Below are 27,127 nucleotides of genomic sequence, written 5' to 3'. Positions count from 1 at the left end.
GTGAAAATGACCTCTCCGAGGGGCTGGAGAGCGGGGGCAGGGCAGGAGGGCGCTGGGGGGCGGGTGCGGGAGGCGCGGGGAGAGCGGGGCGCGGCGCGGGAAAGTTTGGGGGGCGGGTGCGCCGCGGCCCGGGGGCAGGCTGGCGGGCGGGAGCGGCGCGCCCGGGGGCCGGCCGGCTTTGTGTGCGACGCGGAGGCCGGCGGCGCGGAGGCCGAGGCCGAGGCCCGGAGCTCGCGGGCCGCGCGGCGAGGCCGGCCCGGGGGCGGGCAGGGCGGCGGGGGGCGGCCGCGGGCCCGCGAGGGGCGGCTCGGCGGCTGCGGCGGCGGCGGCGGCGGCGGGTGCGGGCCGGGGGTGGGGGCGAGGGCCGGGCGCCCCCCCTGCGCGCCCCCAGCGCCCCCGCCCCCCCGGCCTGAGCGGGGCGGGCGGAGGAGGGAGCGGCGGCGGCGGCGGCGGCGGCGGCGGCATTGGCATTGTGCGCGCACCAGCAGCCCGGCCCGGGAGGAGCAGGACGCGACGGGGCCGCCTCCTCCCGCACGGACCCATGAACCAGCCGGGCGGCGCGGCGGCTCCGCAGGTACGACGGGGGGCCGGGGGCATGCACGGCGCTGGGGACCCCGGGGGGCCGGGGCTCGGGGCGCTGCGCCACTTCATTGCAAGATTTGCAAAATGCAAAGTGCCTGGGCACGTTTGCGGGCTTTTTTGTGGGCGCAAACGGGAGGGTCGGGGTCTGGAGAGCCCCCCCGGGCGCCGCGGGGTGTGAGGAGGGTGGGGGTGACGTGGGGGTCTTTTCGGGCCCCCACCCGGCGCCCCCTCCAGCCCCGGGCTCGGACCGGAGCCCAGAAAACAAAGCGGCGAGAGAACAGAGCAGCCATTTCAGTTTGGACAATTCACATTTTGCAAAAATACAACCCCTTCCAGCTCTCCCCCCTCCCCCCTAAATTTGCAATTTCCCCCTGACCCTCTGTGCGCTCGGGGTCCCTGATGACCCCCCGGGAGGTCTTTCCCCCCTGGTCCTCTGTCTTTGCAACAGTCTTTTTTTTTTTAGGCCATATTTCCCTTTCTCAATTTTTTTTCTAATTTTTCTTCAAACGGTAGTTTTTTCCCATTAAAACGACGCCACCTAGAGGATACTATTTTGTAAATAAAAAAAGAAATTAAAATTGAAAAGAAATATTTTTTATTTCTTATTTTTTCAAAAGTTTGCTCTATAAGACAGTGGAGGGGAAAGAGATTCTTTTTTTTTCTTTTTGGGGGTGACAATTTTCACTTTGATCTTTCCAGGAGTATAGAGACAATTTTTATTTCTGAAGCTAAATCCAGATAATATGTAAATGAAAATTAAGCTGGAATTGGAATGAATTCAGTTTTTGAAGGGGAGAAAGCAAAAAGCCTTCTAAAACCAAAGTCAATTTGGCCGCCCAACTCATTTTAGTTTGAGAAAAAAACTATTTGGGTTGAGGAAAGGAGGGAAATTGTTGAGTTTAGGGGAAACTGGGAGAATTGGCTTTATTGAAGCAATTAGAAATTGTACTTCATTGTAATTTGGAACTTGTTTAGCTCAGCGGGCAAAAAAGACTAATTTTGCCATTTGGCAATATTTAAAGTTTTTCTATTTCCAAGAACGAAGGATTTCAAAGAGAAAATAGACCCTAAAATGTTGGCTTTGGACACACCCAAAAATTGTAGGTTTTTTAGAAAATTTTTCATTTATGTTTTACTGCAATTGAATCTCAAGGTTCTAAAGAAAAACAGAAACTGGAAAAGTTAGAGTGAAATCCTGTCTTTTTTTCCCTGCATTTGTTGGGTTTTGTGTTATTTTTTTTTGTTTTGATGGAATAATTAAGACTGTTTTCTGATTTTGTTTCCTGAAAGGTCTAGGCTTTTCTTTTTTTGTTGTTGTTTTATCCAGAAAATGTCAGAAACCTTTTCTGAGCAATGTTCAGTGGAAAAAAAATGTAAATTCATTACATTATACAAACTGAGTAGCCCACAGATTTGTAGGAGAGACCGCCATTAAAATAAGATATGCATAATTAACATTATTATGAAAAAACTAACAGTGGATTCACAGAAGCTCATTTTTTATGACATGCAACTGAATCAGTTGATAAATACAAGGGTTGAGGAATCCTTGGTAGGAAGAAAATTTTCCTTTCTGTGTGCTTGCTCAGTCTTCCAATTTGAAAATTTTATTATTGAAAAAAAAAATAGCCGGATTGGTTTCAGCCTCTTTGATTGTGATGTGGGGTTGGTAGTTTATTAACATTTGGTATTTTTCACAAATTTGATTACTTTCAAATGGGGGGGAAATCCATTAATCTTGATCATTGGTGGGGGGGGGTCTGTGATTTTTTTTTTTTAAAAAGCACAAATTTTAGTGACTTAAGAAGGAAAGATAAAAGAGGGAAGAACAGAGGAGATTAAAATTCTTATTTTTATCCATCTTCTCTAGTGGAATACTTACTTTGCTGAAAAACTGGGGTAACACACCAATTCAGCTGATTCTAGCATCAAAATTTAATTTTTTCTTCAAGGAAAAAAATCAAAATATAAACAAAAGCCAAACCCAAAGGTACTTGTCTTTGGAACATGAAAGCATATGTGCAAATAGTATTTGATGTAGTTTTTTGGCCTTCAAAAGAATCAAATAAGGTGAACCCCCCCACCCCAATTTCTTTTTTTTCTTTGGGAAGACAAACACTGACTGAATTGAAATTTAACAGAGGAAAATAAGGTACCTACCCAAAGTTGAAGGGTTATTTGTGATAAATTAGTATCTGAACTTGCTGGGGATTTTGCACCAAAAAAAAAAAAAAAAAAGTTCTAATTTTTCTGTCCAGAAGGAGGGGAAAATATTGTTAGCATTTGTGGAGTGGGATCTTGATGGGACCTGATGATGGGTCACACAGGGCTAGGACAGGAAACCCTCTCCCCTTTCGCCAGTCACCAGTTGGTCTTAGAAGAAATGATGGCCCCAGTCCATGGATTCCCATCCCAGTTTTTTGGAAATTCAGTTTTCTAAGGGGATACAAATTATGTGAAATGTATTTGACAGTGACAGAGGTTCGACAATACCCATCAGCACCATTGCATTTGGGAGATTTTTACTTTTTTAGTAACAAAATCCTTCAGGGCTGACTGGCCACATTCTGACATTTGGAATGAGGTTTTTTTTTTTTTTTTTTTTTAAACAGAGCGTAATTAAAAATTTTTTCTCTGTTGAATTATTTAGGCCGATGCCTAGGACGGTCAAAGAATTTATAATTTCCAAGGGCTCTGGAGGCCTCATGAGACAGTAGGGCCAGCTTAGCAAGTGATGGAGGAGAGCTGTGCCCTGGACTGGGGAGGGGTGGGTTGGGCACCCTTACCGGGCATCTGAGAAAAAGTCAGGGTTGTAGATAACAGATTATTTCTGGTGCAAGGAATAAAAATATTGCAGCACGTTCCTTTGTGTGTCCTGGATCTCCTGACACACAACTCAGATTCCTTCATTCCATTCTATTGAAATTTTGTTGTGTTGTCGTTTAAAGGGAACTCCTGGCTGGAAATTGAAAATCATCTCTGTTTTGTAGGCCTGTTTTTTCTTTCTTTCTTTTTTTTTTTTTAATTGGTTATTCGAATCATGTTTGTTGTTAAGGAAATAGAGGTGCATGATGGCACTGTTGGGGGCGGGGTCAGTTTTCTTTTGTTTCTATTGGCGTCTCTCAGGATTGAGACCTGACCTGGGCCATACCTCTCTCACCTCCTATCATGGATGGAAGTGTGACCAGAAATGGATATTTCAGCCGATTTTTTTGTTAGGCCATGTCTGTTCACCAAACTCTTTTTTAATATTGGGCAAAAAATCTGACAGATTGGACTTGAGGGGTGGTAATTTGATGATGGGCTGAGTTATTTTGGTGAAAGATCATTTATGCTCAGTTTCACAGAGGAGACTCTTATTAATGTTTTGCTTTTCTGCCTAAGGAGGTTTTTTTTTTTTTTCTAATAAGGTTTGAAATTTCAAGGGCTTGCTTTATAGCTTGACTTTGGACCAAGCTAAGAAGAAGGGTTTGCTTATACTTTCAGCCCTGCACAGAGGTGAACTTGAACAAGGGCTCTTGCTTTTGCAGAAGGAAAGCAACAAAGATGGCTGGTCAGTGTAAGTGTGACCTCTCTCTGGTCCTAGAAAATAAATAGCCAATGGTTTGTTTCGTTTGAGAAACAGAGTTTAAAAACTCCTCCATTGTCAGACACAATTTCCCCGCCCACTGCCCCCACCTTTGACTCAGCTCTGGGCTTGCTGCTTCCTCTGACCTCAGAATCCTCATGTCTTCTCCTTGGTGGGGTGATGAGAATTTCCTTGTGTGTTTCACTGGATGTATAGGCTGACTTTTCATGGTCATGGTGAAATTTGGAAATTTTTTCATGTGTCTCCTCCCTGGTGATGGCAGGTGAAGTGGCTTTGTGGGTACACAGGTGCCCTAGCTCTCCCAAAGTCTTGCTGTATGACCTTGGACAAACCACTTTTTCCTCCTGAGCCTCAGTTTTTGCATTTGTCATATGAGAGCTTTGGATCAAAACAAAGATATTAATAAATAGTTTTCTTCTCTGATTCTGACTCCAAGCAATGGGCTACAGCTGCCTGGATCACTGTGTTGAGAAGGATTCTGAGGTCACATCTGGACTCCCATATTCTGGAGAGTGGGGTGCAGTGATCAAATAGCAGTGTCCATCACAGAGTGGGGAGTGTACCTCTTATTCACCATACCTAGGCGGGTTGTAAAATCAATTTAGTGGGTCACAATCAGCATTAAAAAAAAAAAGAATAGAATAGAATACAGGGGAACACGAACTGGCAGAGGCATAGCTATGTATTGAAGGTAAGTGTTGTCTCATGAAACTTCAGTTTTATTTACATATGCCAATGTATGTGCATGATAAATGTAAGTCCTACCGTGAGTCACGGTTAAAAGAGTTTGACAGATACTGGTCTAGATGACCGACAGTGATGTGCTCCAAGAACATCGCACGTTGCTGTTTACACTTTATCTTCTTATTTATTATCCCAGTTGACTTTCACATGAACCCTGTGGGGTAGGTGCCCTGGGCCACATGTTTTGTCCCCTGGTTGAGCCTGCCTGAAGGGCCAGCTGTGAAGAAGTCTCAGCTACATGGCAGTCAGGCACACACCTCAGCTTGTTGGCCTTGAATGAGACGGGAAGGACAGGTGCTCTGTACGTCCACAGTGAAACAGCATCTTTGCCAGATTCTGTGGCTGGAATGGAGACTTTAGTAGCGTGGGATCCCTGTCTTGGTGGGAGGGAGAAGCAGCCCCAGTTACTTTCATTCCTCACTTTTACTTCAGATTGCCAGAGGAATTTTTGTGGAGTTAAAGAGTTCATGTTTGTGCTATATTTAAAGTCCAATCAGACTCTGAGCGAATGTCTATATTTTTGTGTGTGTGCCCTTCCTAAAAACTCTAGAATTGCTGTCTTCGTCTCCTCATCTTTTAAATGTGTCAGGCCAGCACTGTCCAATCGAAATATAATTTGAGCCACAAATGTGAGTCACATATGTCATTTAAAATTTTCTGGGGAATTCCCTGGAGGGACTCTGTGCTTCCACTGCAGGGGGCACGGGTTCAATCCCTGGTCTGGGAACTAAGATCCTGCACGCCGTGCGGCATGGCCAAAACAAAACAAAAAACAACAAAAATAAATAAAATTTTCTGGTAACACTTTAAAAAAACTAAAAAGAAGCAGGTGAAATTAATTTTAATAATATAGTTTATTTAACCCAAAGTATATCTGCAATGCTATCATTTCAGTATTCATTAGCATAAAAATTATTAATGTGCTATTTTACATTCTTTGGGGGGATATTAAGTCTTTTCTGACTAGTCATATTTCATGAGCTCAGTAGCCACATGTGGCTAGTGGCTTCTATATTGGATAGCACAGGGCCAGACCAATGTTCCATCTCGTTGTTGTCACTGGGTGGCCTCAAAAGGTTATGACACATCTTTGAAAGCTCTTGGTGTTTGCTGGTGGGACTTCGTTCCTGAACCCTCGATGCTCTGAGGCATTTCAGCCTGTAGAGGTGATACGTTCCATCCATTTAGCCTCTTCTGGCTAAAGTGGTCCACGCCTCCCTTTTATTTGTCTCAAAGCAGTCTTCTGCCAAGGTTAGGCCAGAACGCTTTAGTTAAAAGTGACAGATGATGACTAGCAACTCCAGAATGTTGTGTCTCAGCATGTGTGCCGTTGAAGTCAAGAAGTACAGGAGGCTGTTGTAAGAGGTGGGTTTTAATAAAGTATTGCCTGAAAGAAGGATTAAGTTGGAAGAAGACATCAGGCGGGTAGGACCAGGGTTGGGGTCCTCGGCGTGGGGGGAGATCCAGGGGCAAAAACCACCATGAAATCCCCCTAGGATAGGCCTTAAGTTAGAAGCATAGAAAATTTCGGACACCTCCCCCAGTTGGTGAAATGGAAAGGTGGTTTTGGGGTCAGCCAGACCAGAGTTTAAAATCCAGCCTCATTGTGTGGTTGGCGTTATGTTACTTTGGGAAAGTCACCTCCGGGTTCGGAGCCACAGCTTCTGCATCTGGAAAAAGGGGGGTAATAATCTTGACCTTGAAAGGTTGTTCTATGATTAAATGAAGCAATTCATGTGTTGCATCCAGCCAGTCCTTAGAAGGTTGTTCTTAGAAGGGTGGTCAGTACATGTCAGTAATGCCTGACCCAGTGGTCTCCATTTGGGGAGATTGAGTCCCAGTGACAAGAGTTTTGGTAGTTCTGGAAACTTGATGACTTATCTTTAATAGGCAGAGCTAGGTAACAACAGAAAATGTACACTTTTTTGGTTGTTGCTTTATTTTAGAACAGACTAGGAAGAGACATCCCTTGGACCGTACACATCTTTCTTGTCAAAAGTGGTCTCAATGCTTTCATTTCAGGGATGCTCTGGCTCCTCCAGGTATTTCTGGATTTGTTTCAAAGCCTGTGGCACAGTGTTTAAAGGGACAAATCTTAATTTGTCGTGAACTGTCTACCATTGAGCTTGTGCTCATACTGGGCCTTCTGTCTCTTGTGCCCTTTCCCTCCTTTGTCTCTGCTCCATGAGAAACCAGACCCCCTACCCCCCTTGAGACCTACCTGCATGTCCCCTTCTGTGGAGACTCCCCGAGCCTCCCCAAACTGCAGTACTTTGCAGATACTCTGGGCCCACAGATGAGAGTCGGTTGTTCGCATTTCTGTCTCGCCAGCCGGCTTGTGAGTTCCTTGAGGGCAGAGGTCATGGGTTACTCATTTTAGGGTCTGGCACGGAGCAGCAGCTCAATAAATGTTTGATGACTTAATGTGATTTTTTGGAAAAAACTCAGATCATCTAGATTTGGGTCTAGTGAAGAGTAGGTGACCAGTTTTGGGTTTGGACATTTGGTCAACACCAGTGTTTTGTTTTCTTTACCTAAGAAAATGGATTTTCTTAGAGCCGGCTCTGAAGCCCACGGCTCCCTTGGAATAATAAATCAGAGAGGGCTCCTTGGATGGCTCCTTTGACTTTACATGCTGTGGAGAATTTTTTAAAAGTTCCTCATCCCCCTTCGCTCCTGTTGTGTAAACCATTTCCTTAAAATGGTTGGGGGGCATCTGGGGTTATCATCCAGATTTGCAGGTATGGCAAATGGGACCCAGCATGTCTAAGGAGGTGGAAAAGGGGGGTGTGCCTTGAGGTGGAGGGACTTGACAATACCCCGTCCTTGCTCTAGGAGCTGGTCTTGGCCATGGGCCCTGGAGTTGGACTTCAGGGGGCTGTTTGCAGAACAGCTGGTCACATGGGCCCCTTAGATGTGAAGTAGCGAAATGTGTGATTTGATGTTCAACCAGACCCCACCTTTGGTCGGATTCCCGTTTGCACATGCCAAAGATTCAGGGAAAATTTATGGGAAAAAACTGAGAATGTTCTGTTTATTTGCTTAATTTTTTTTTCTGTAAGTTTTTGAAAATGCTGTCATCGTTAACACTTTATGGCCCAGCTCAGCAGGTGAGCACAGGATCCCGTATTTCCTCAATGGTCAAGTTCCCACATTTTCATATTTCTGAAATTGGCATGTGTTTTACAGTAGATGTGTTCTGTTAGAGCACTATTTCTCCCTCTTTTTTTTTTTTTGTCTCAAAAAGCTATTATAAAATCGATGGTGTATCTAACAGTCTAAGGCACCTTGGAATTGAGGATATAGAGTGTCCTGTTCCTGGTGGGGTGGACTGTGACATTAGGGACTTCCAATTCTGCCCTTTTTCTTTTTAGAATTTTTATTTATTTATTTATCTATCTGTCTATTTATCTATTTATTGGCTGCGTTGGGTCTTCATTGCTACGCGTGGGCTTTCTCTAGTTGTGGCGAGCCGGAGCTATTCTTCGTTGCCGTGTGTGGGCTTCTCACTGCGGTGACTTATCTGTTGCAGTGCACGGGCTCTAGGCACGCAGGCTCAGTAGTTGTGGCTCGTGGGCTCTAGAGTGCAGGCTCAGTAGTTGTGGCGCACGGGCTTAGTTGCTCTGTGGCATGTGGGATCTTCCCGGACCAGGGCTTGAACCCATGTCCCCTGCGTTGGCAGGCGGATTCTTAACCACTGCGCCACCAGGGAAGTCCCTCTGCCCTTTTTTTTTAACCTCACTTATCTCTGGGTTTGGCTTCTCCACCTGTACAGTGAGGCCGGAACTTCGCCTTGGGAAGAAGCATCCGGAACTCTGAATTAGCACCCCTTTCCTTTTGTGTCTTGCTGGGGCCCCTTCTCTATAAGGCAGAAGTAACCAGTGGGAGGGAGGTGAAGCCTTGTGAACAGGTGGTCCCTTCTGTATGGTCACATGGATGAGCTGTCCTACCAGTGGCAGAACACCAGCTGGACATTTCCAAGGGTAGAACAAAGCGATTGAAGTTGAAGGGACAAGGCTCCGCTCCCCTCTCTGCTCCCCTACTTAGTCATATTGTGATCTTTGTCAAAGTATTAACACTTTGTTTTCCGTATCTGTAAGGTGGTGATGATGATAATGATGATGATGAAGATAATAAGTGTGGCACAGGGTTCTTGTGAAAAGTTGCGAGGGATGGGAGAAAATAAGCTTTGTAAAGGGCAAAGTGCTTTTCACTTGCAGCATGTTATTTGTACATCTAATCCAGGGATGGTAAATAAGTAATATGCATGCTGCCACTCCCCATTTTTAAGCCTGTGGCAGACATTGCTAATCAATCATGGCAGTCTTTTCCATTGAATCTGGCCAGTGGCCTCAGAGCCCTTCTTACTATGATGCTACCACATGAAGCCAATTTGTCATTTCTGATCTAGTCATACACACACACACACACACACACACACACACACACACACAAATACACATACCTGGGAAGAGAGGTGGAGTTACTTGCCCAGAACCTCTGTGAATAGGCGGAGCTACTTCAAGCCTCAGATTTCTTAATTCCTCAACCAGTGCTTTTCCTACTCTTTGCACATATACTATGTCAAAAGGAATTAATTTGTTCTTGAGAAATAGTGAGAGGATCTTGACTCCTCCCTTCCCTGTTATAATTAGATACCCTTGGGGTTGTCATCAAAGCAGGGCTGGATAACCTGCTTCTGTGTCTGATCCCTGAGTGATCAAAGGGGAGATGCAGTGGCTGGGCCACTGGGTTGGGTGGTGTTGCCCGCTCTCTCACTCCTGTGCTATAGGTGACGTGGCAGAGGGGCAGGGCAGGCCCTGGGGTTCCTGGATGACCACGTGGGTTTATGACAGGTTACATTCTAAGACCATAATCGGGTTCCTCAGTCCCTGGGCATCTTAATTTCTACATCTGGGACCTGAGATGGACATAATCTTCAAAGGAGTGAAATGAGACAGCATATTTAAAAATGCTTTTTAAACTCTGAAGCCCTACGTGTGGGTTATTTTGTTTTGTTTTTATTTTATATGTGCTAATTTTTATAACTAGCATTAATCACTAATTATTAGTGCCCTGTTGGGTAGATTGTATAAACCCAGAGTCACAGATGGGTGCCCACAAGGTGAATTGGCCCCTTATCTTTTTTATTTGATTTGATTTGCTGGCCTAAGGTTTAAAAAGTTCAGAACTTTTCAGCGTTTGCAGTGTATGTGTTCTCCTGTTTTGAGTCAGTTTCCAACCTCCTCTGATTTCGATCCTGTATGTGACCTGCTGCGCCCTAGAAGGCACTGGGGTCTGCCCACCCCAGTGTACCCTCTGTTTGTTAATCTGCGAAGTGGGAGAACAGCCTATTTGTGTACCCCTCACAGGCTTCTTGCAAGCATCCCATGTGTTAACGGACTCAAAAATGCTTCATAAACAGGGCAGAGCTGGAGAAACGTGTTGGTGACAACTCCTTTCTTTTCTTAAAAAGGAAAGGAGGGAGACTGAGGTGAGGATGGTATTGAGTCAACAGAAAAATGATATAAATATTTTGGCTGACAAAGCATAAGGAGGCTTCACATATAAGCTAAAGAGAAAAAATGGAGTCAGGTGATACTCCGCTCCCCAGTCTGCTATAGAAAACACAGGAACGCTTGCTTTCTAGTGAAGTGAGTTCTGTTTCAGGGATGGAATCTCTGATTCCCAGGGGCCAGCCCTGGTCCTGGGGGGGATCCAGGGAGAAACGAAATCTCATATCTCCCCCATGGGTGGAAATGACTCCTACCAAGTGGAGGAAGTCTGAGTATCCCTCAGCAAGCCCCTGGCTTGCAGTTTGCTGGTAACATTAAAAGTCAGAAGCTGTTTTGGCTCCCTTTCTGGATGTGTTATTGTCCAAGACAGCATGCCTGAGGGGCTAGCCATTCTACCTCTCAGCTTTGAGCCTCCTCCTGGACAAATTCTCACCGGCCCCAACATTCTTACAGAGAATTGAGAATGGGAATTTTTATCAGGTGAAATTTTGCAGGGAGTTTGTGTTCTGTTTTATTTTGGGCTCAGAATTTTGCGAGACAAGTGAACATAGCCAGAGCCCTTGGAATACCCAGAGAGAATAGATGAAGACATTTTTGGATGCTGGAGATATTTTTTTTTAATTTCATCAACTGGGGAAAAATAACTATAAAAATGTAAGTACATTATGTGGGTGTTTCTTACAATGTATGCTGGAAAAGCAGAAAGTGAAACTGATCTGAAATAAAACTTAAACTGGCCTGAAATGAGGCCTCAGGGAAGGAAAACTTCCCTGGAGTGCTACTAGCTTGAGGTGGAATTTGTCGGGAGGCTAGTCTTTTTGCATCAGAGGAGTCTAGAGCTAAAAGGGCTCATGGAGATTACTTAAGTCTGTACCATCCAGTATGTATTGGTGACCACTAGCCGCATGTGGCTGTTGGGCACTTGTAATGTGGTTAGCCTAAATTGAGTTGCGCTGTTAAGTGTAAGATTCACACTGGGTTTTATTTTTTTTATTTATTTTTTATTGAATTATAATTATGTCTTCTCTAGGTCTGGATCTTAAAGACTTAGTAGGAAAAAAATGACTGTAGAAGATCTCAGTTTGCGGTACGCGGGCCTCTCACTGTTGTGGCCTCTCCCGTTGCGGAGCACAGGCTCCGGACGCGCAGGCTCAGCGGCCGTGGCTCACGGGCCCAGCCGCTCCGCGGCACGTGGGATCCTCCCGGACCGGGGCACGAACCCGTGTCCCCTGCATCGGCAGGCGGACTCTCAACCACTGCGCCACCAGGGAAGCCCTCAGTCATTATTTTTAAAATACGGTTTACAGGTTGAAATGATAGCATTTTATATATTGTGTTAAATAAGATATGTTATTAAAATTAATTTTGCTTGCTTTTATTTTCATTGTTTACAATGTGGCTACTAGAAAATTTGAAATTACCTATGTGGTTTATATTACATTCCTGTTGGACTGTGCTGATCTAAGGCAACCTGCATCCCCCAGAGAGGGGGGGGGGGAGTAGCTTGCTCAGGGTCAGGTCACAGGGCAGCTTCATCAGGTCACTGGACAGACTACAAGACTCAAGAGTTTGGGATTGAGAAGGAAAGATGATGTAGTGGTGTAGGTATCATCATAACTAGGTGGTTAAAATGGAGGGGTAATGGGGAACTTGAGAGAGGGACAGAGAGAGAGAGAGATACTAGTAATTCATGGGGAAAAAAATTAAACTGCTTCCCACTTTGCTTATCCATTCCCCTAAACATTAATTAAACACTTTGGAAGAAAGTAAACCTAACAAGACGAGCAAAAACAGATCTAAAAGATTACCCCTGACAATTTCTCTGATTGCCAAAAAATGTCAGTCTTTTGAGTCTTTAACTAGGGTCTTTTTGAATCAGTACAGTTCGGGGCTGGTATGGGGATAAAAACCCAGGTTTTTATGGGTTTTTAAACCCATAAAATTTTAAATCCATAGGGGCTATGGATTTTGGGTCCTGGGGGGCTGGAAGCCATTCTTTTACGAAGACAGGTCTGCTCCCTGTAATGATTTAGAAAGCAAGGCTTCTAGAAAACCCAGAGGGCATATAACCAGAGTGGACAGAGTTGGCAGGGTGGGGAGGTTACCTAGCTCCCCTGGCGGAGAGACCTGGAGGAGGGTGACTAACCTTGCAGGGAGCGGCAAAGCTAAACTTGAACCCAGGTCTAACTTCCCAGCCTCGTACTCCTGCTCTTAGTGGTTTGAAAGGAGCTTGAGCTATGTGTTGGAAATTCAGCCTTACAATTTTTTTTTCTTTGATCAGGAACTCTTTCTGTCAAAAGACTGAAGTTTAGCATTCTTATTTATCTCATTTGATTTTTGCAAAGTAGAATTTGTCTGTCTTGAGCTATAATCATTGCACATTTGTTGGCTTGTTATATGCCAGGCACTGGGCTAAGCATTTAACATCTGTTATCTCATTTAATACAATCACCCTGGAAAGTAGGGATTTTTCTTTTCTTTTCTTTTCTTTTTTTTTTTTTTTTTTTTTTGCTGTACGCGGGCCTCTCCCGTTGCGGAGCACAGGCTCTGGACGCGCAGGCTCAGCGGCCATGGCTCACGGGCCCAGCCGCTCTGCGGCATGTGGGATCTTCCCCGACCGGGGCACGAACCCGCGTCCCCTGCATCGGCAGGCGGACCCTCAACCACTGCGCCACCAGGGAAGCCTCTTTTCTTTTCTTTTCTTCCCTCTTCTCTTCTCTCTTCTCTTCTCTTCTCTTCTCTTCTCTTCTCTTCTCTTTTCTCCCCTCCCCTCCCCTCCCCCTTCCCTCCCCTTTTTTGAGAGAATTGAGGTTCAGAGGTGAATGGAATTGCCCAAGGGCACACAGCTTGTAGGGGGCAGTTGGATTCAAATTCAGATGGATGCCAAATTCCAGGCTCTCAACAGCCCTTTGAGGAAAGTGAAGTAACCAAGATGTGGAGTTGGTGATTGGCTGCGCCCTGAATCCAGCTCCTTAGATGCGCTGCCCATGCCCTGCTCTAAACCTCACCGTGAGGGGGTTGTCCTGAACTGTTGTGTCATGGGAACTTGCCCTCCCCACTCTGAGGACCTGGGTACAGCACTTGCTGTCTCCCGTTCCTCAGCTCCCAGCGCGCCTCGGTGGACCCGGTCTATGTGTTTCATGCACACAGAGCCTTTAACACCGCATTTGAAAACAGTTGCAGAAGGTTTGCTCTAATTAATTACATTTGACATACTTGGAATCGGGGCCTCCTGGATTCAGAATGCAAATTTATGCCCAGACAGATGTAAGGTATGCTTGGAGCCAAGAGCTCTGGCACATCCCAGCCAGGGCCTGCAACATCGCTTGCTGCCCTGATGGGACTACTGTCACAGGCAGTGAGTGGTGGAGGCAGGACTCAAACTTGGGGATAGCTGGAGCCCACAGGCTTTTGGAGGAGAAATAGCCCTGGGCTTTAGGGCAGGAACCATGGGCTCTAGTCTGAGCCCTGCTTCTAACTCTGCTGTGGTTTGGGGAATCTCTTTTCCCTCATTGGGTCTCAGTTTCCCCTACTATACAATATAAGGGCTTAGACTAGGTGGTCCTTCCCTCCCCCCGCCCTGTCCTCCCCTCCCCTCCCGTTCCCTGACCTTCCCTTCCCTATTAATTAGAGAGTCAGAACTTGGAGTGCTGGCTTTTGGGAGTATTAACAATTGAGGTGAGAAAGGCTTGTAATAGGTAGGTAAGCAGGAGGCTGTTGGAACACAGAGAAGGGTATACAAGACAAGGCCTGGTATCTAGACAAGATGTTGCTAATTTCCAGGGCTCCACATAGAGAAGTTATTTATTCTGCACCAGTCCCTCCTCCTACCCCATATACTCATCTCACCATCTGTATTAGAGATCTATTACTGTATACACATCACCCCAGAACTTAGTGGCTTAAAACAACAATAATCATTTCTTGTCTCTCGTGGTTTCTGTGGGTTGGGAATTTGGGAGTGACTCAGCTGGTCAGTCTGGTTCAGGGTCTCTCTGTAGTTGTGGCCAGATGGTGGCTGGGGCAGGGGTCATCTTAAAGGCTTCCCCACTCTCTTGTTTGGAGCCAGGGCTTGGAAGACTCAAACAGATGGGGCTCCTGGAGCACCCATCCATCCATCATCCATCCACCTCCCCACCCATTTATTTATCTATCTGTGTATCTATTTATGTATCTATCTATTTTTCTATCCATCCATCTATCTACTTGATATACCTATATCTATCCAATCTGTCCATCTGTGTATCTAATCTACATCTATCTAATCTATCTGTTTATCTGATCCACCTGTCTTTCCATTTATCTCCATGTGGTCTCTCCAGCATAGAGATACTTGGCTGGACTTCTACATGGCACCTTGAGGCTCTGAAGGCTCATGTCCTATGAAGACATAGCGCCAAACAGATGCAGCATCTCCTGGAATGATTTAACCTGAGACATCATGCAGCACAACTTCCACGTCAGTCTGTTGGTTGAGGCAATTATAAAAGTGTGCCCCAGTTCAAGGGGAGAGACATAAACTCCACCTCTCCATGGAGTTGTGTCAACGTCACGTTGAGTATGTAGGATAGAATATATATTGATGTGGCTCTTTGGAAAACACAGGCTGACATTCCATTTGTCTACTCACCAACCCATCTGTCTAGCTAGCTCTTCACATATTCATCCTTCTCTCTACTGACCCACTCATCCACCCATTTCATCTTTCCTTCCTTTGGACATCTGTCCTTCCTCATGACTATCTGCTTATCCATGCATCCCATTCAGTCACCCAGCACATTTTGAGCATCTGATATGAGCCAGGGACAGCTAGGTGCTTTCAATAACAAACTCAAGGGGAGAATGAAACTAATGTTTATTGAGACCCTACTCAGTGTTAGTCTTTTTATCCCCAAAATAACTCCGTAACATAGAATTATTATCATCTTTATTTACTCGTGAGGAAACCAAGGCACAGGGAAGTAACTTGCCCAGGGTCATTCAGCTAATTAGTGTCAGAGCCAGAATGGAAACTCAGGACTTCCTGATCACACTGTCCCTGGTTATCTCCATTCTGTTTCTGAGTATGAAATGGCTGTCCAAGAGTTGGTTCTACGCTTCTGTTTTTTTTCTAAGTGAAAATAGGTTCTTTTGTTTCCTGATTATAAAAAAAATATCATTATAAAAACAAGCAGTTTAGAAAAACGTGATTATTCTTTAAAAAAATCACCCCAAATCCTACCACTGTTCATATTTTGATGGACATTATTCAAGTCATCTCTCTGCATATTTAAATATATAGGTAAATATTTATAGAAATGGGACTGTATTCTTCATGCTGTTCAGTAGCCTGCTTTTTTCTTTTTAAACTCATTGATATCTTTTTTTCATCAGTAAATTTGTTTATTATTTTACTGACTGCGTTGTATTTCCACCGTGTGTGTGTCCTCAAATTTAGCGCCTGTAGGATTTTGGTTATTTCTAATCTTTTTACGTGTGATTTTACGTTCATTTGTATGGTGATCTCCTCGGCATCACTCACATATGCTGAATCACAGCATATTCACATTCTACAGGTGGTATCACTTACATTTCTACCAGGAGATTGGCAGTGCTCGTTTTACACATTTTGGCCATCACCTTGTATTGCCAATACAAGGAAGTAACTCATTTGTCCTTTCATGAATGGATAAATAAAATGTGGTATAGACATACAATGGAATATTATTCAGCCTTAAAAAAGAAGGAAATCCTGTCATATGCTACAATATGGATAAACCTTGAGGACATTATGCTAAAGGAAATAAGCCAGCCTCAAAAAAACAAATACTGTATGATTCCACTCATGTGAGATATCTCAAGTAGTGGAGCTCATAGAAACAGAAAGTAGAATGGTGGTTGACAGGGGCAGGGGGAAGGGGGAGATGGGGAGGGGACGTTGAGTGGGTATAGAGTTTCAGTTTTGCAAGTTGAAAACGTTCTAGAGATCTGTTGCACAACACTGGGAATGTACTTAGCACTGCTGAACTGCACACTTTAAAATGTTTAAGATGGTTTTAAGAAAAATTTAACATTTATTTAAGTTAACAAATTAGCAATTTGTCTTGTTGGAACATACACACAAGACATACTTGTGCCTGTATACCATTGGAAATGTGCACCAGTGCTCACAGTAGAACTGTTTGTAAGATCAGATACCTGGAAACAACACAAAAAGAATTTCTAGAAATAGTCACCCTTATTTCTTCTATTATTTTATATAGGTTTTGTTTTCTTACATTTAAATTGTTTATCCATCTGGAATGTATTTGCTTTAAAGGAGGGGCAAAGGGATTAGGCTCTTGTTTTCTTTCCAAATGGTGAGCTCCTTGCTGCAACATCAATAATTGAGTGATCCAGCTTTTCCTCCCTGATCTGAAATGCCATTTTAATCTTATATTAAATTTCCATATACTTAGGTCTATTTCTGGACTCTGTTATGTACTTTGGGTGTACAGGTATCACACTATTTTAATCTGATCACTTTAAAATAAACTGTAATCATATCTTAAGAACAGACTTATAAACTAGCATATAAATTACCACCTGCAGTGCTTACCACGTTGGGGCAGCTTTCTGGTGGGCTCCTTCACCAGACACACTCTCCTTGGTACCCACACTGGCATCAGTGCCATTATAGATAATGGAAACTGAGGTTCAGTGAGGTTAGGTAACTTGCCATAGGTACGTAGTTTGTGCTCTCATTCACATCTGGGAAGTGGCAGAGTGGAGATTGGAGCCTGGGTCTGAACAAGCTCAGAGCCTGTGGAGTTCCTTTAACAACATGCTGTGTGTCATGGATGCACGGATATCTTTCCTTAGAGACCATACGTACCTTGATCCCCACCATGCCTGGCACAGAATGGTGCTAGTGTGCGCTTCTTGAATTGGAAGGGAAGCAATTCATGGCTTATCCGAAATGGATATTATTAAACAGATTATTCCCTGGCGGCAGTTAGATATATGGTAACATTTGTTTTAATAAGTTAATTTTTAAATAATTAAGGTAACCTAATGATATTACAGAGAAATCAGAAAATAGAGAAATAAAATTGTGCTAAATATATTCTAGCCCCCTTATATTCACTCTTTTGGTGCATTTCCTTCCTGTTATTGGATAAGCATATTTTTATTGTTTGAATCATAATGTGTTAGAGTTTTGTCTCCTATCTTTTCCTTCCCCCATTTTTTGTCTTCATAAACATCATTTTTCAAAATTGCACAATATTCACAGAAGAGAACAAACATAGTTTATTTAACCCATACTCTGTTGGTGAACATTTAGGTTGGTCCTGATTTTTCCCTTTTTTAAAATTACACAGTAATGAACATCTTCTTATATTAAATATTCTGTTTTTTAAAAATTTAATTAATTTGTTTTTGGATGCGTTAGGTCTTCATTGCTGCGCGAGAGCTTTCTCTAGTTGCAGCGAGTGGGGGCTATTTCTTCGTTACGGTGTGTGGGCTTCTCATTGTGGTGGCTTCTCTTGTTGTGGAGCCTGGGCTCTAGGCGTGCGGGCTCAGTAGTCGGGGCTCACGGGCTCTAGAGCGCGGGCTCAGTAGTTGTGGCTTATGGACTTAGTTGCTCTGTGGCATATGGGATCTTCCTGGACCAGGGATTGAACCTGTGTCCCCTGAATTGGCAGGCGGATTCTTAATCACTGTGCCACCAGGGAAGTCCCTATTGTGATATTTTAAAGCCATCCCCTTTGGATATATTCCCAGAGACATTACTGGGTCAAGGGGAGATACTAGTTTTGGGCATTTGTTACTAAGCTTTGGGAACCTGTGTTGATTTGGAAAAGAACTATAGTGAGTTCTTTAAAGAATGTTTCATCAACTTTGTTATTATGAAAGGAATTCCTGTTCAATGAGGAAACCTAGAATATATATGCAAAAAAGAAAAGATTCCATAATTCCACACTTTTCCAAGATGACCTCTGGTAATTTTGTGTCTATCCTTGCATTATTTATTTATTTCAGTATTTATTTTTCAGTAAATTATTTTAAATTTCATTTTATTAGCTGGAATTCTCTAATAATTCATTTTTCTGCATTTATGTTGATAAACCATTTTTGGATGATGATCCTTTGTCTTTTGAGATCCTAAACACCTTCTGAATTTATCCATCCATCACCCATCCATTAAATATTTGTTTCAACTATGGGTGACAACCGTTGATAGTTGTCAAGGTGCTTAATCAATGTGGATTCTGTTCACAGCCATCTGTAATGTGCCATGGAAAGTGTTTGGTGCTCTAAGACTGATTGCCAAGGGTGTTTGGTGGAGGGAAAGTTGAATCCTGGTAAAGAAAATCCAGGGCAACTTCCTTGAGGAAGTGGCATTTGCAAGGGAGGAGCGGTGCTCGGCAGTGGCTCTCAAACTTTCGTGACTGACCCACAGGAAGAAATACATTTTATAAATAAAGCAAAAGCAGGGAACAGTATTTACACGCAACCACTTGCATGCATTGTGATACTTCCTATTCTCTTCTATTTTATTTTTAAAAAATGCTGGCTGTGACTCATTAAATTGATTTCAAGACCCAACAGTGGGTCATGACCTGCTGTTTGAAAACTGCTAGCCTGGAGGCCCCTGAAAGCTTGGCGTCGGATTCTCCTGTCAGGACCTCCCAGCTGTCCTGAGGAGGCAGAACCCAGAGCTCCTTTCCCCCTCCTGTCTAGCAGGTGAGGAATAGATCAGGTATGTCCTGCCTGCCTGGCTCCCCCATCCTCGTGATGAATATTGATCTTTGTCACTTCCCATTGAAGATGTGAATGCATGAAGCAGGCAGCTGTGGAGTTCCTGAGTTGGGGAGCTGAGCTTGCAGATAAGCTTGGACCAGTTTCCCACAAGTGATTAGAAGGCTCAGGGGTTCCAATGAGCCGCAAGGAGCAAAATCATTAATGGAGATTATCTCAGAGAGGTATAGGATTATAGGTCTTTTTTTTTCTCTTTTGTGTATATATTCTAAGTTTTCTTTATTGAACTTGAGCCTCTTTCATAATAATAAGTGAGTCAACAAAACACTTTTTGAAGAATTTACTATATTTCTTTTCCAAATCAACAGAGGTTCCCAAAGCTTAGAATCAATATGTGTGTGTGTGTGTGTGTGTGTGTGTGTGTGTGTGTGTGTTATGGAAATGTGTTAAACTAATATCTATCCTCGACCCAGTAATCCCTCTTTGGGAATATATACAAAGGAGAAGATTTTAAAATATCAAAATATTTTATGTACGAAGATATTCATGACAGTGTAAGTTTACAGAAGGCCAGCCTGAGGTCTGGTAGGAGTATGCGTTGTGGGACCAAGTGCTGGGGCTCGTGGTGCTGCTCTGGCCCCAGGAGAAACAGTCATTGGATGACTGCTCTGAGAAGCAGTATAGCAGAATGACTAAGGATGTACACTTTATAGTCAGACTTACCTGCATGCAAAACCCAGATCTGCCCCTTCTAGACTACATGACTCTGGGAAAATTACTTAACCTCTCTTTATGTCAGTTTCATCATCTACAAAATGGGTATAGTGAGAATTAGATGAGGAAATATTAAAAGCACTAGAACAGTGCTTGACACATAGTAAGTCCTACGTGAAGCCTAGCTTGGCTAATTCCATCTGAATTTTTTTCTTGCACAGAAGATGGAAACTTCATGTAGGCCCACTTGTCGTCTGTCTGAGTCCTTTTGGGGTATAGGACACAGAGAGTGGAAGGACCATAGGACTGGATGCGAAAGACCAAGTGTTGAGGGCTCTCCCCCTTATCAGGCCTTAGCTGAGTTTGGGGTGTTATTTTCCCTCTTGGAAACATTGTTGTCTAGAGTATGAGATAGCGAGTTTTTTCTGCTCTGCCTTGCAGAATTGTCATGAGGATAAAAAATCCGTAAAATGAAGAGATTGGACTTTTGAGATGTCCAGGAGTTTTATTATGCGTTCTATCTGTGGTTGGTTATGGGTTCTGTGGCTAGCCCATAGTGGGAAAGAGATGCCAAGATTGATTTGTGATGTCTCACTTTTGCTACCCCAGGGCTGCATGGCTTCCAGGCCCCACCTCATCCATGGTTGGGTGGTTCTAAGATTATGAAAGGATTGAGGAGTTGGCTGTGTAGCACTGTAACCAGGAAGTGGGAGGTCGTATTTTCCAAATGTATACATTAAAATATCTTAAATCTACAATAACTGAATGTGGGTGGAACTGGCATAGGCATGGACAGGCAGATAAATGGAATAGATTACAGTGCAGAAACAGACCCAGTGGATCCTGCCATGTATTAACTTTAGTTCTAGTACCACCCTATTTCTGTTAATGTTGCTCTTAAGGTATTTTAATATTTGATAAACATCTCTCCCGATTATTCTGTTTTCAAAATTCTCATTCGCCTCGCTCATATATTCTACCAGATGAACTTTAGAATCACTTTTTTCAATGTAAAAATTGCCTTGTGACTTTAACCACATTCAATAAATGTATGCATTGAATTGAGTAGGAAGGACATACTCACAATACTGTTTTTCTGCCCAGTAATGTGGTCTGTCTCTTATTCATGTTCCCTTATATGACCCTCAGTAAAATTCTGTAGTTTTCCACATATGTTCTGGACATTTCTTTCTAAGTATATTCCTAGGTATTTGATATTTTTGACTGCAATTGTAAGTGGGATAATTTCCCTCATTGTATATTTTGCCTAATTAGTGCAAGTACATAGAAAAGCTACCCGTTTTTATGTGTTGGTTTTTTGTTATTGTTGTAGTGGATAGCATACTATATTGTCTTCGTAGTTCCAGTAGTTTGTTTGGGTTTCTAGGTAGGTGATAATACATGCAAACAATACTCATTTCCCTTCTTCTTCCTCAATATTGTCCCTTTTACCCCATATAGTATGGGTTGACTAGACCTTCTAGAGCCATTTGAATAATAGTGGGAATAACAAATACTCTTGTATTGTTTCTTATTTTAGTGGGAGCCATTCTAGTATTTTGTAATCAAGTATGAAGTTTATTTTGGTTTTCGATATGTATTCTTTATCATTGAGTAAGTATCGTTCTGAGTATTTTTCCCTTTCTTTCTCCCCGTTTGTTCCTTCGTTTCTTTCTTTCTTTTCTTTTCTTTTTTAAATTTTATCAAGATGCAGGTGAGTGGTATGATTTAGGAATGATTTTTACTTTTCTGTGTTTGAATTTTTCTTTTGCAAGGAGTGTGAATCGTCCCCTCCCCCACCATAAAGCTATCTAGTAATAAGAGGGGGGAAAAGGATGATGGATTTTTAACAAATGCCCTTTCATTATGTACCCATTTGGCCATATGTTTTTCTTACTTTGATCTGCTGATGTGATGAATTATATTAATAGGTTTCCTAATATTAAACCATCCTAGAAGGAACCCATTTTGTTCATGGTGTTTCATTATTTTAATACATCCTGAGTCCATTTAACAGAGGTTTGTGACTGTACTCACTGGTGAGATTGTCCTGCAGTTTTATTTTTAGTGTGCTGTTTTTGGCATTTTTTTATGGGGGTTTTGCTAGTACAGTGGGTTGTAAATTGGAAAGCTTTCCATCATTTTCAATGATCTGGAACAGGAGGATAGATGCATTTCAGATTGCATCCCTATTGGTGGTGACTGCCGAGATTGCTGTGTTGAGAAGGATTCTGAGGCCCTGTCATGTGTAAACAATTTAGTGTTTTGGAAGAGTCTAGGAAATGAGAGTTTAAGCATGTGTGCCACATGTTTATTTGTAGTCCCTGCCAGGAATGATTTATATTGCATGGGAATTATCTATCTTTTGAAAGTTTAAAAGGACTTGTCTTTAAAACTCTCTATCTTTTTAGGCTTTGGAGATAATTATTTTCCACTGTTATAATAATTTTTTATTTAATAATTTTTAATAATAATTTGGCTTTTGTAATTTAATAATTTTTTGGCTTTTGCTCTTGTTGAAATAGTTTTGGTCATTTATATTTTCTTAGATTTTTTTTTTTTTTTTTTGCGGTACGTGGGCCTCTCACTGTTGTGGCCTCTCCCGTTGTGGAGCACAGGCTCCAGATGCGCAGGCTCAGTGGCCATGGCTCACGGGCCCAGCCGCTCCGTGGCATGTGGGATCTTCCCGGACCGGGGCATGAACCCGTGTCCCCTGCATTGGCAGGTGGACTCTCAACCACTGTACCACCAGGGAAGCCCTCTTAGAAATTCTTTTCATCAAGAATTTGAATTGTATTTGCATAGAACAACAGAAAAAATATATGCATATATATTATATTTTAAATGCCTCTGGTTGTATTTCCTAATCTGATTTTCTTGTAGTTGTATTTTTTTCTGTTTATTTTTTGGTTGAATGCTAATATCCAGGCCAATTTATTACTTTTGTACCCCACCTCTTAAAATTTTAAAGTTATTTATCAATTCTAACTACCTAAAATTTCCAAATTATTATATATATGTTAAATAAATCTACCCTTCTGCTTTCTTTAGATTTTTTAAAAATGGAATCCTTAGCTCTTTATGTTTTTCTGTTTAGTAATAAAGGTGCTTAATCAATGAATTTTCCTCTGAGTACATTTTTGGTCACATCTCATAAACCTTACTGTGAAGTATTGTTACTGTTTTCTCCTCTAAATATTCTGTAATTTTAGTTTTGATGCTCTCTTTAGCCTACAGATTATTTCAAAATATAATTTAAATTTTTGTGTGATTCCCTTTTTAACATTAGTGTTTATTTTTATTCATTTTTAGTTTATTTTAAGAGAATGTTGCCAGTGATAGTTCTGCTTTTGGTGATTTATAGGCATTTTTGGATTCCTCTTTAAATATTAATTTGTGTAAATGTTTCATTTGCTTGCAGAAGTAGTAATTTCCTCTTTTAGAGTTTATTATTTGCTATATACATATATTTCCCAATTTTATATATCATTATCATTATTAATTACATTTTTCAGATTCCCTATAGGGCTCCAGTCATATTGCTTTTTCATTTATTATTTCAAGAATTTGAGAGTCTGTTAATGTCTTACCATACTATGTTTCTTTACTATGTCTTCCCATACTGTATTCCTTTTGCTCTTTACATTTTACTGTATATATTTTGTTGCTAGGTTATTTAACAGAAATTTACCTGCTTACTACATTTTATTACGGGTTGTACCCTTCATCTGTAAAAATAGGCCCTCCTTGACCTATTTTATGCTTTCTACTTTCAGTTATAGTTTTTCTAATTTTTATAATGTTTTCTGCTTTCACCTTTAGTTCCAGTGATTTTTATAAAGCACTTCCTACTTCATGTTGTTGGAACTTACCTGATAAAATTTTATATATTTATTTCACTTTTAACCTTTCTATGCCCTTTAAAAAATTGCTATATTTCTTTCAGATGGCATGTAGTTTTTTATATTTAAAAACCTGGAGTTTTGAGTATCTGTGTCTTTGGAACTTACCCCTGTTTATATTTATTATAATACCTAATGTGTTTTGTTTGTTTTTTTTGTTTTTTTTTTTTACTTCTTTCATCTAATTATAGTTTTCTTTTTTTCTAAGTACTTGTATAACTAAGAAGAATTTTTTTTTTTTTTTTTTTTGCGGTACGCGGGCCTCTCACTGCTGCGGCCTCGCCCGTTGCAGAGCACAGGCTCTGGACGCACAGGCTCAGCGGTCATGGCTCACGGGCCTAACCGCTCCACGGCACGTGGGATCTTCCTGGACCGGGGCACGAACCCGCGTCCCCTGCATCGGCTGGTGGACTCTCAACCACTGCGCCACCAGGGAAGCCCAAGAAGATATTTTTGATTCCTTCTTATGTAAATGTCATCTTGGATGAATAGAGCATTTTGGGTTAAACATTTTATCTCTCAATACTCTATAGATGTTCTGGAGTCTTAGGTTGTTAATATGGGAGAAGGTAGTTCAGAGCCCACATGGTATTTTACTTTTGTGGTTGATTCCTGCACCCCATCGCCATCCTTCCTGAACGCCTGTCATATTCTTTTTCCCCCATGAAATCCCAGGGTTATTCCAGGCAGTATCTTATGTTTGGTGTCTTGTACTTCGTTTGCTAGGTACATGGTATGTACTTTTGGTCTGTAGATTTAGCTCTTAATAATAGAGAAATTTTTGTTCCGTGTGTTCCACTGGTCTCATCTCTTTTTGGAATGGCATTTAATCATTTATATCCATATATCCCTATTATTTGTTTTCCATAATTATCTCTTCTTTTGATTATTTTAATCTCTTTTTATTTATTTCCTCTGAGTTTTATGAGTGCTTCTCAAGCTTATCCTTTGCGTTACATACTCAGTGTTTTATTCTGACAGTTCTGCTGTTTACTGCTTCTGATGCTGCTGTTAATTCTGCAGCGGCCTTATTTGGTTCCTTGTTCTCCTTAATTTCTTGAGCTTCCTTTTCATTTCACTCTGCTCTCATTTAGTCTTATTGAGAGGGCAAAGGAGAGTGTGTCTAACATTGATTTCAGTTTCCTAGAGTGAAAGCTATGTTTTGTATGTCCCTTCTCTGCATCTTGAGTGGAAGGCTTATCTCCTTTTTTTTGGTTACACAATTTTGTTTCATTTGCCCTCCCCCTATTTGCGTCCTTTACTCATTCTAAATAAGGAAAGGTATGTTTTGGTCTGGTATTAAAATGATATCAGTAGCCGCTTGCTCAGATCTTGAAAGGGGAGGGCCAGATGTTAGAAGTTGATATGATGGATGAGTGATGCAGCAGCCTGAACTTGATGCGGCTGTAGGTTTTCTCAGTCTGGGTTCCATCGTTAGTTTGGTTCAGTAAAGCAACACTGTGATATACCCAGCAGGCCATGCTCAGATTCTTTCCTGATGGGCTCGGGGTTGAACTGAAAAGCTCTGCCTGGAAGAAGCTTAGCTGCCACTGGGATTTCTATGTGGAAATTCCATAAAGGGGAGGGGGGGCAGTCTCTCTAGGTCCTGTCACAGACCCTCCATCTCACCCCCAGCTGCCTTTGGTTTTCACCTTAACAATTCTGTGTCGGAATCTCAAGGAGCGTGGCTGTGAGATGATCCACTGTGATGCCTCTTGGTTCGTTCCTGTTGTCCCTAACATCTAGCACCAAGTCTTCAGTGGGCGACTTGTGTGTGAAATCCTCTTCTAACTTTTAGGACCTCCTTTTAGTTTTTAATTGTGGTAAAATACACACAAAATTGATCATCTTCACCATTTTTTTTTTTTTTTTGCGGTACGCGGGCCTCTCACTGTTGTGGCCTCTCCCGTTGTGGAGCACAGGCTCCGGACGCGCAGGCTCAGTGGCCATGGCTCACGGGCCCAGCCGCTCCACGGCATGTGGGATCTTCCCAGACCGGGGCACGAACCCGTGTCCCCTGCATTGGCAGGCGGACTCTCAACCACTGCGCCACCAGGGAAGCCCATCTTCACCATTTTTATGTGTACAGTTTAGTAGTGTTAAGTACATTCATGCTGCTGTGCTGTCCATCTCCAGAACTTTCTCATCTTGCAAAACTGAAACTCTATTCATTAAACAACTCCCCATGACCCACTTCCCCTGGCCCCTGGCGACCCCCATTCTATGTCTGTCTATGAATTTGACTAAGTATCTCATATGAAAGGAATCATACAGTATTTGTCTTTTTGTGACTGGCTTATTTTACTTAGCATAATGTTCTCAAAGTTCATTCACATAGTAGCATGTGTCAGAATTTCCTTCCTTTTTAAGGCTGAATAATCTCCTATTGTGTGTATATACCACATTTTATCTGTTTATCTGTCAGTGGACACTTGGGTCGCTTCCACATTTTGGCTATCATGAATAATGCTTCAGTGAACATGAGTATACTATTATCTCTTCAAGATTCTGCTTTCAGTTCTTTTGGGTATATACCCAGAAGTGGTATTGTTGGATCATATAGTAATTCCATGTTTAACTTTTTGAGAAAACTAGCATACTGTTTTCCTCCTATTTAAAAAAATGATTATGGAAAGTTTCAAAAGTATGCAGAGTAAACAAGGTTGTATAATGACCCTTCATGTTCCATTGTCCAGCTTCAACAGTCATCAGTATGTTGCTAGTCTTTCATCACCTATACCTCCACCTGCTCTCCCCGGTCGATGATGGTGGTGGTTATTAAATTATTAGAGCTGTTTCAAGAAGAACTTGCATAAGTAAAATGGACAGTTGTAGCTGAAGGTTTTGATAAATGGATATACCTGTGTAACTCATATCCCTACTGCACTATGGAACCTTTCTGCCTCTTGGAAGCTCTCCTTGTGTCCTTTGTCAGTTGCCACCTCCTCTCCCAGAGGCAACCGCTGTTCTGATTGTTTTCATGTTAGACTAGTTCACCTGGTCTAGATGTAAAATTTATATAAATAGCACCTCCTGTTTTTATATTCCTGTGGTCGGTCTGTGGGGTGTTGGTGGTCCCTGTGTCCCCTGCCTTACAGGACTCTGCTCTTTCATCTTTTTTGCAGGTTTGGGGTTCAGTGTCAGGTTAGGTAACCACTGCCTTTGGTTTTTGTTTTTATTCTGTCCTGCTAGTGTTACAACTTAGGAACCCAATGAAAAAGCCCCAGCTACTGTTATAACTTAGGAACCCAATGAAAAAGCCCAGCCATTTCCCCAACATTTAAAACTCACTGTATTTAACTCCCCTTTTTGTTATAAAAGCAGTTATTCATATATTAAAAACTTGAAATATAGAGAAT

At 42.3% G+C, this 27,127-nt stretch overlaps 1 protein-coding gene across 19 annotated transcripts in view; it reads left to right on the top strand.

The window, feature by feature from the left end:
- Window positions 1-386: 386 nt before the first annotated feature.
- ZNF618 (zinc finger protein 618) overlaps window positions 387-27,127 on the top strand; it is a 184,696-nt gene continuing 157,955 nt past the window's right edge. For 17 of the 19 annotated variants that reach the window (XM_067743560.1, XM_067743576.1, XM_067743573.1 and 14 more), the window contains exon 1: window positions 446-574. In XM_067743560.1, the coding sequence (XP_067599661.1) occupies window positions 542-574 (33 nt within the window). In that variant the 5' untranslated portion in view covers window positions 446-541. Of the gene's footprint in view, window positions 575-27,127 lie in introns of all 19 variants that reach the window. The other 2 variants (XM_067743574.1, XM_067743567.1) reach the window with 2 other exon arrangements.

This window comes from Pseudorca crassidens, chromosome 7, assembly GCF_039906515.1.
Source record: "Pseudorca crassidens isolate mPseCra1 chromosome 7, mPseCra1.hap1, whole genome shotgun sequence".
Taxonomy (NCBI): Eukaryota; Metazoa; Chordata; class Mammalia; order Artiodactyla; family Delphinidae; genus Pseudorca; species Pseudorca crassidens.
This window is presented reverse-complemented; position numbering and strand designations above follow the sequence as displayed.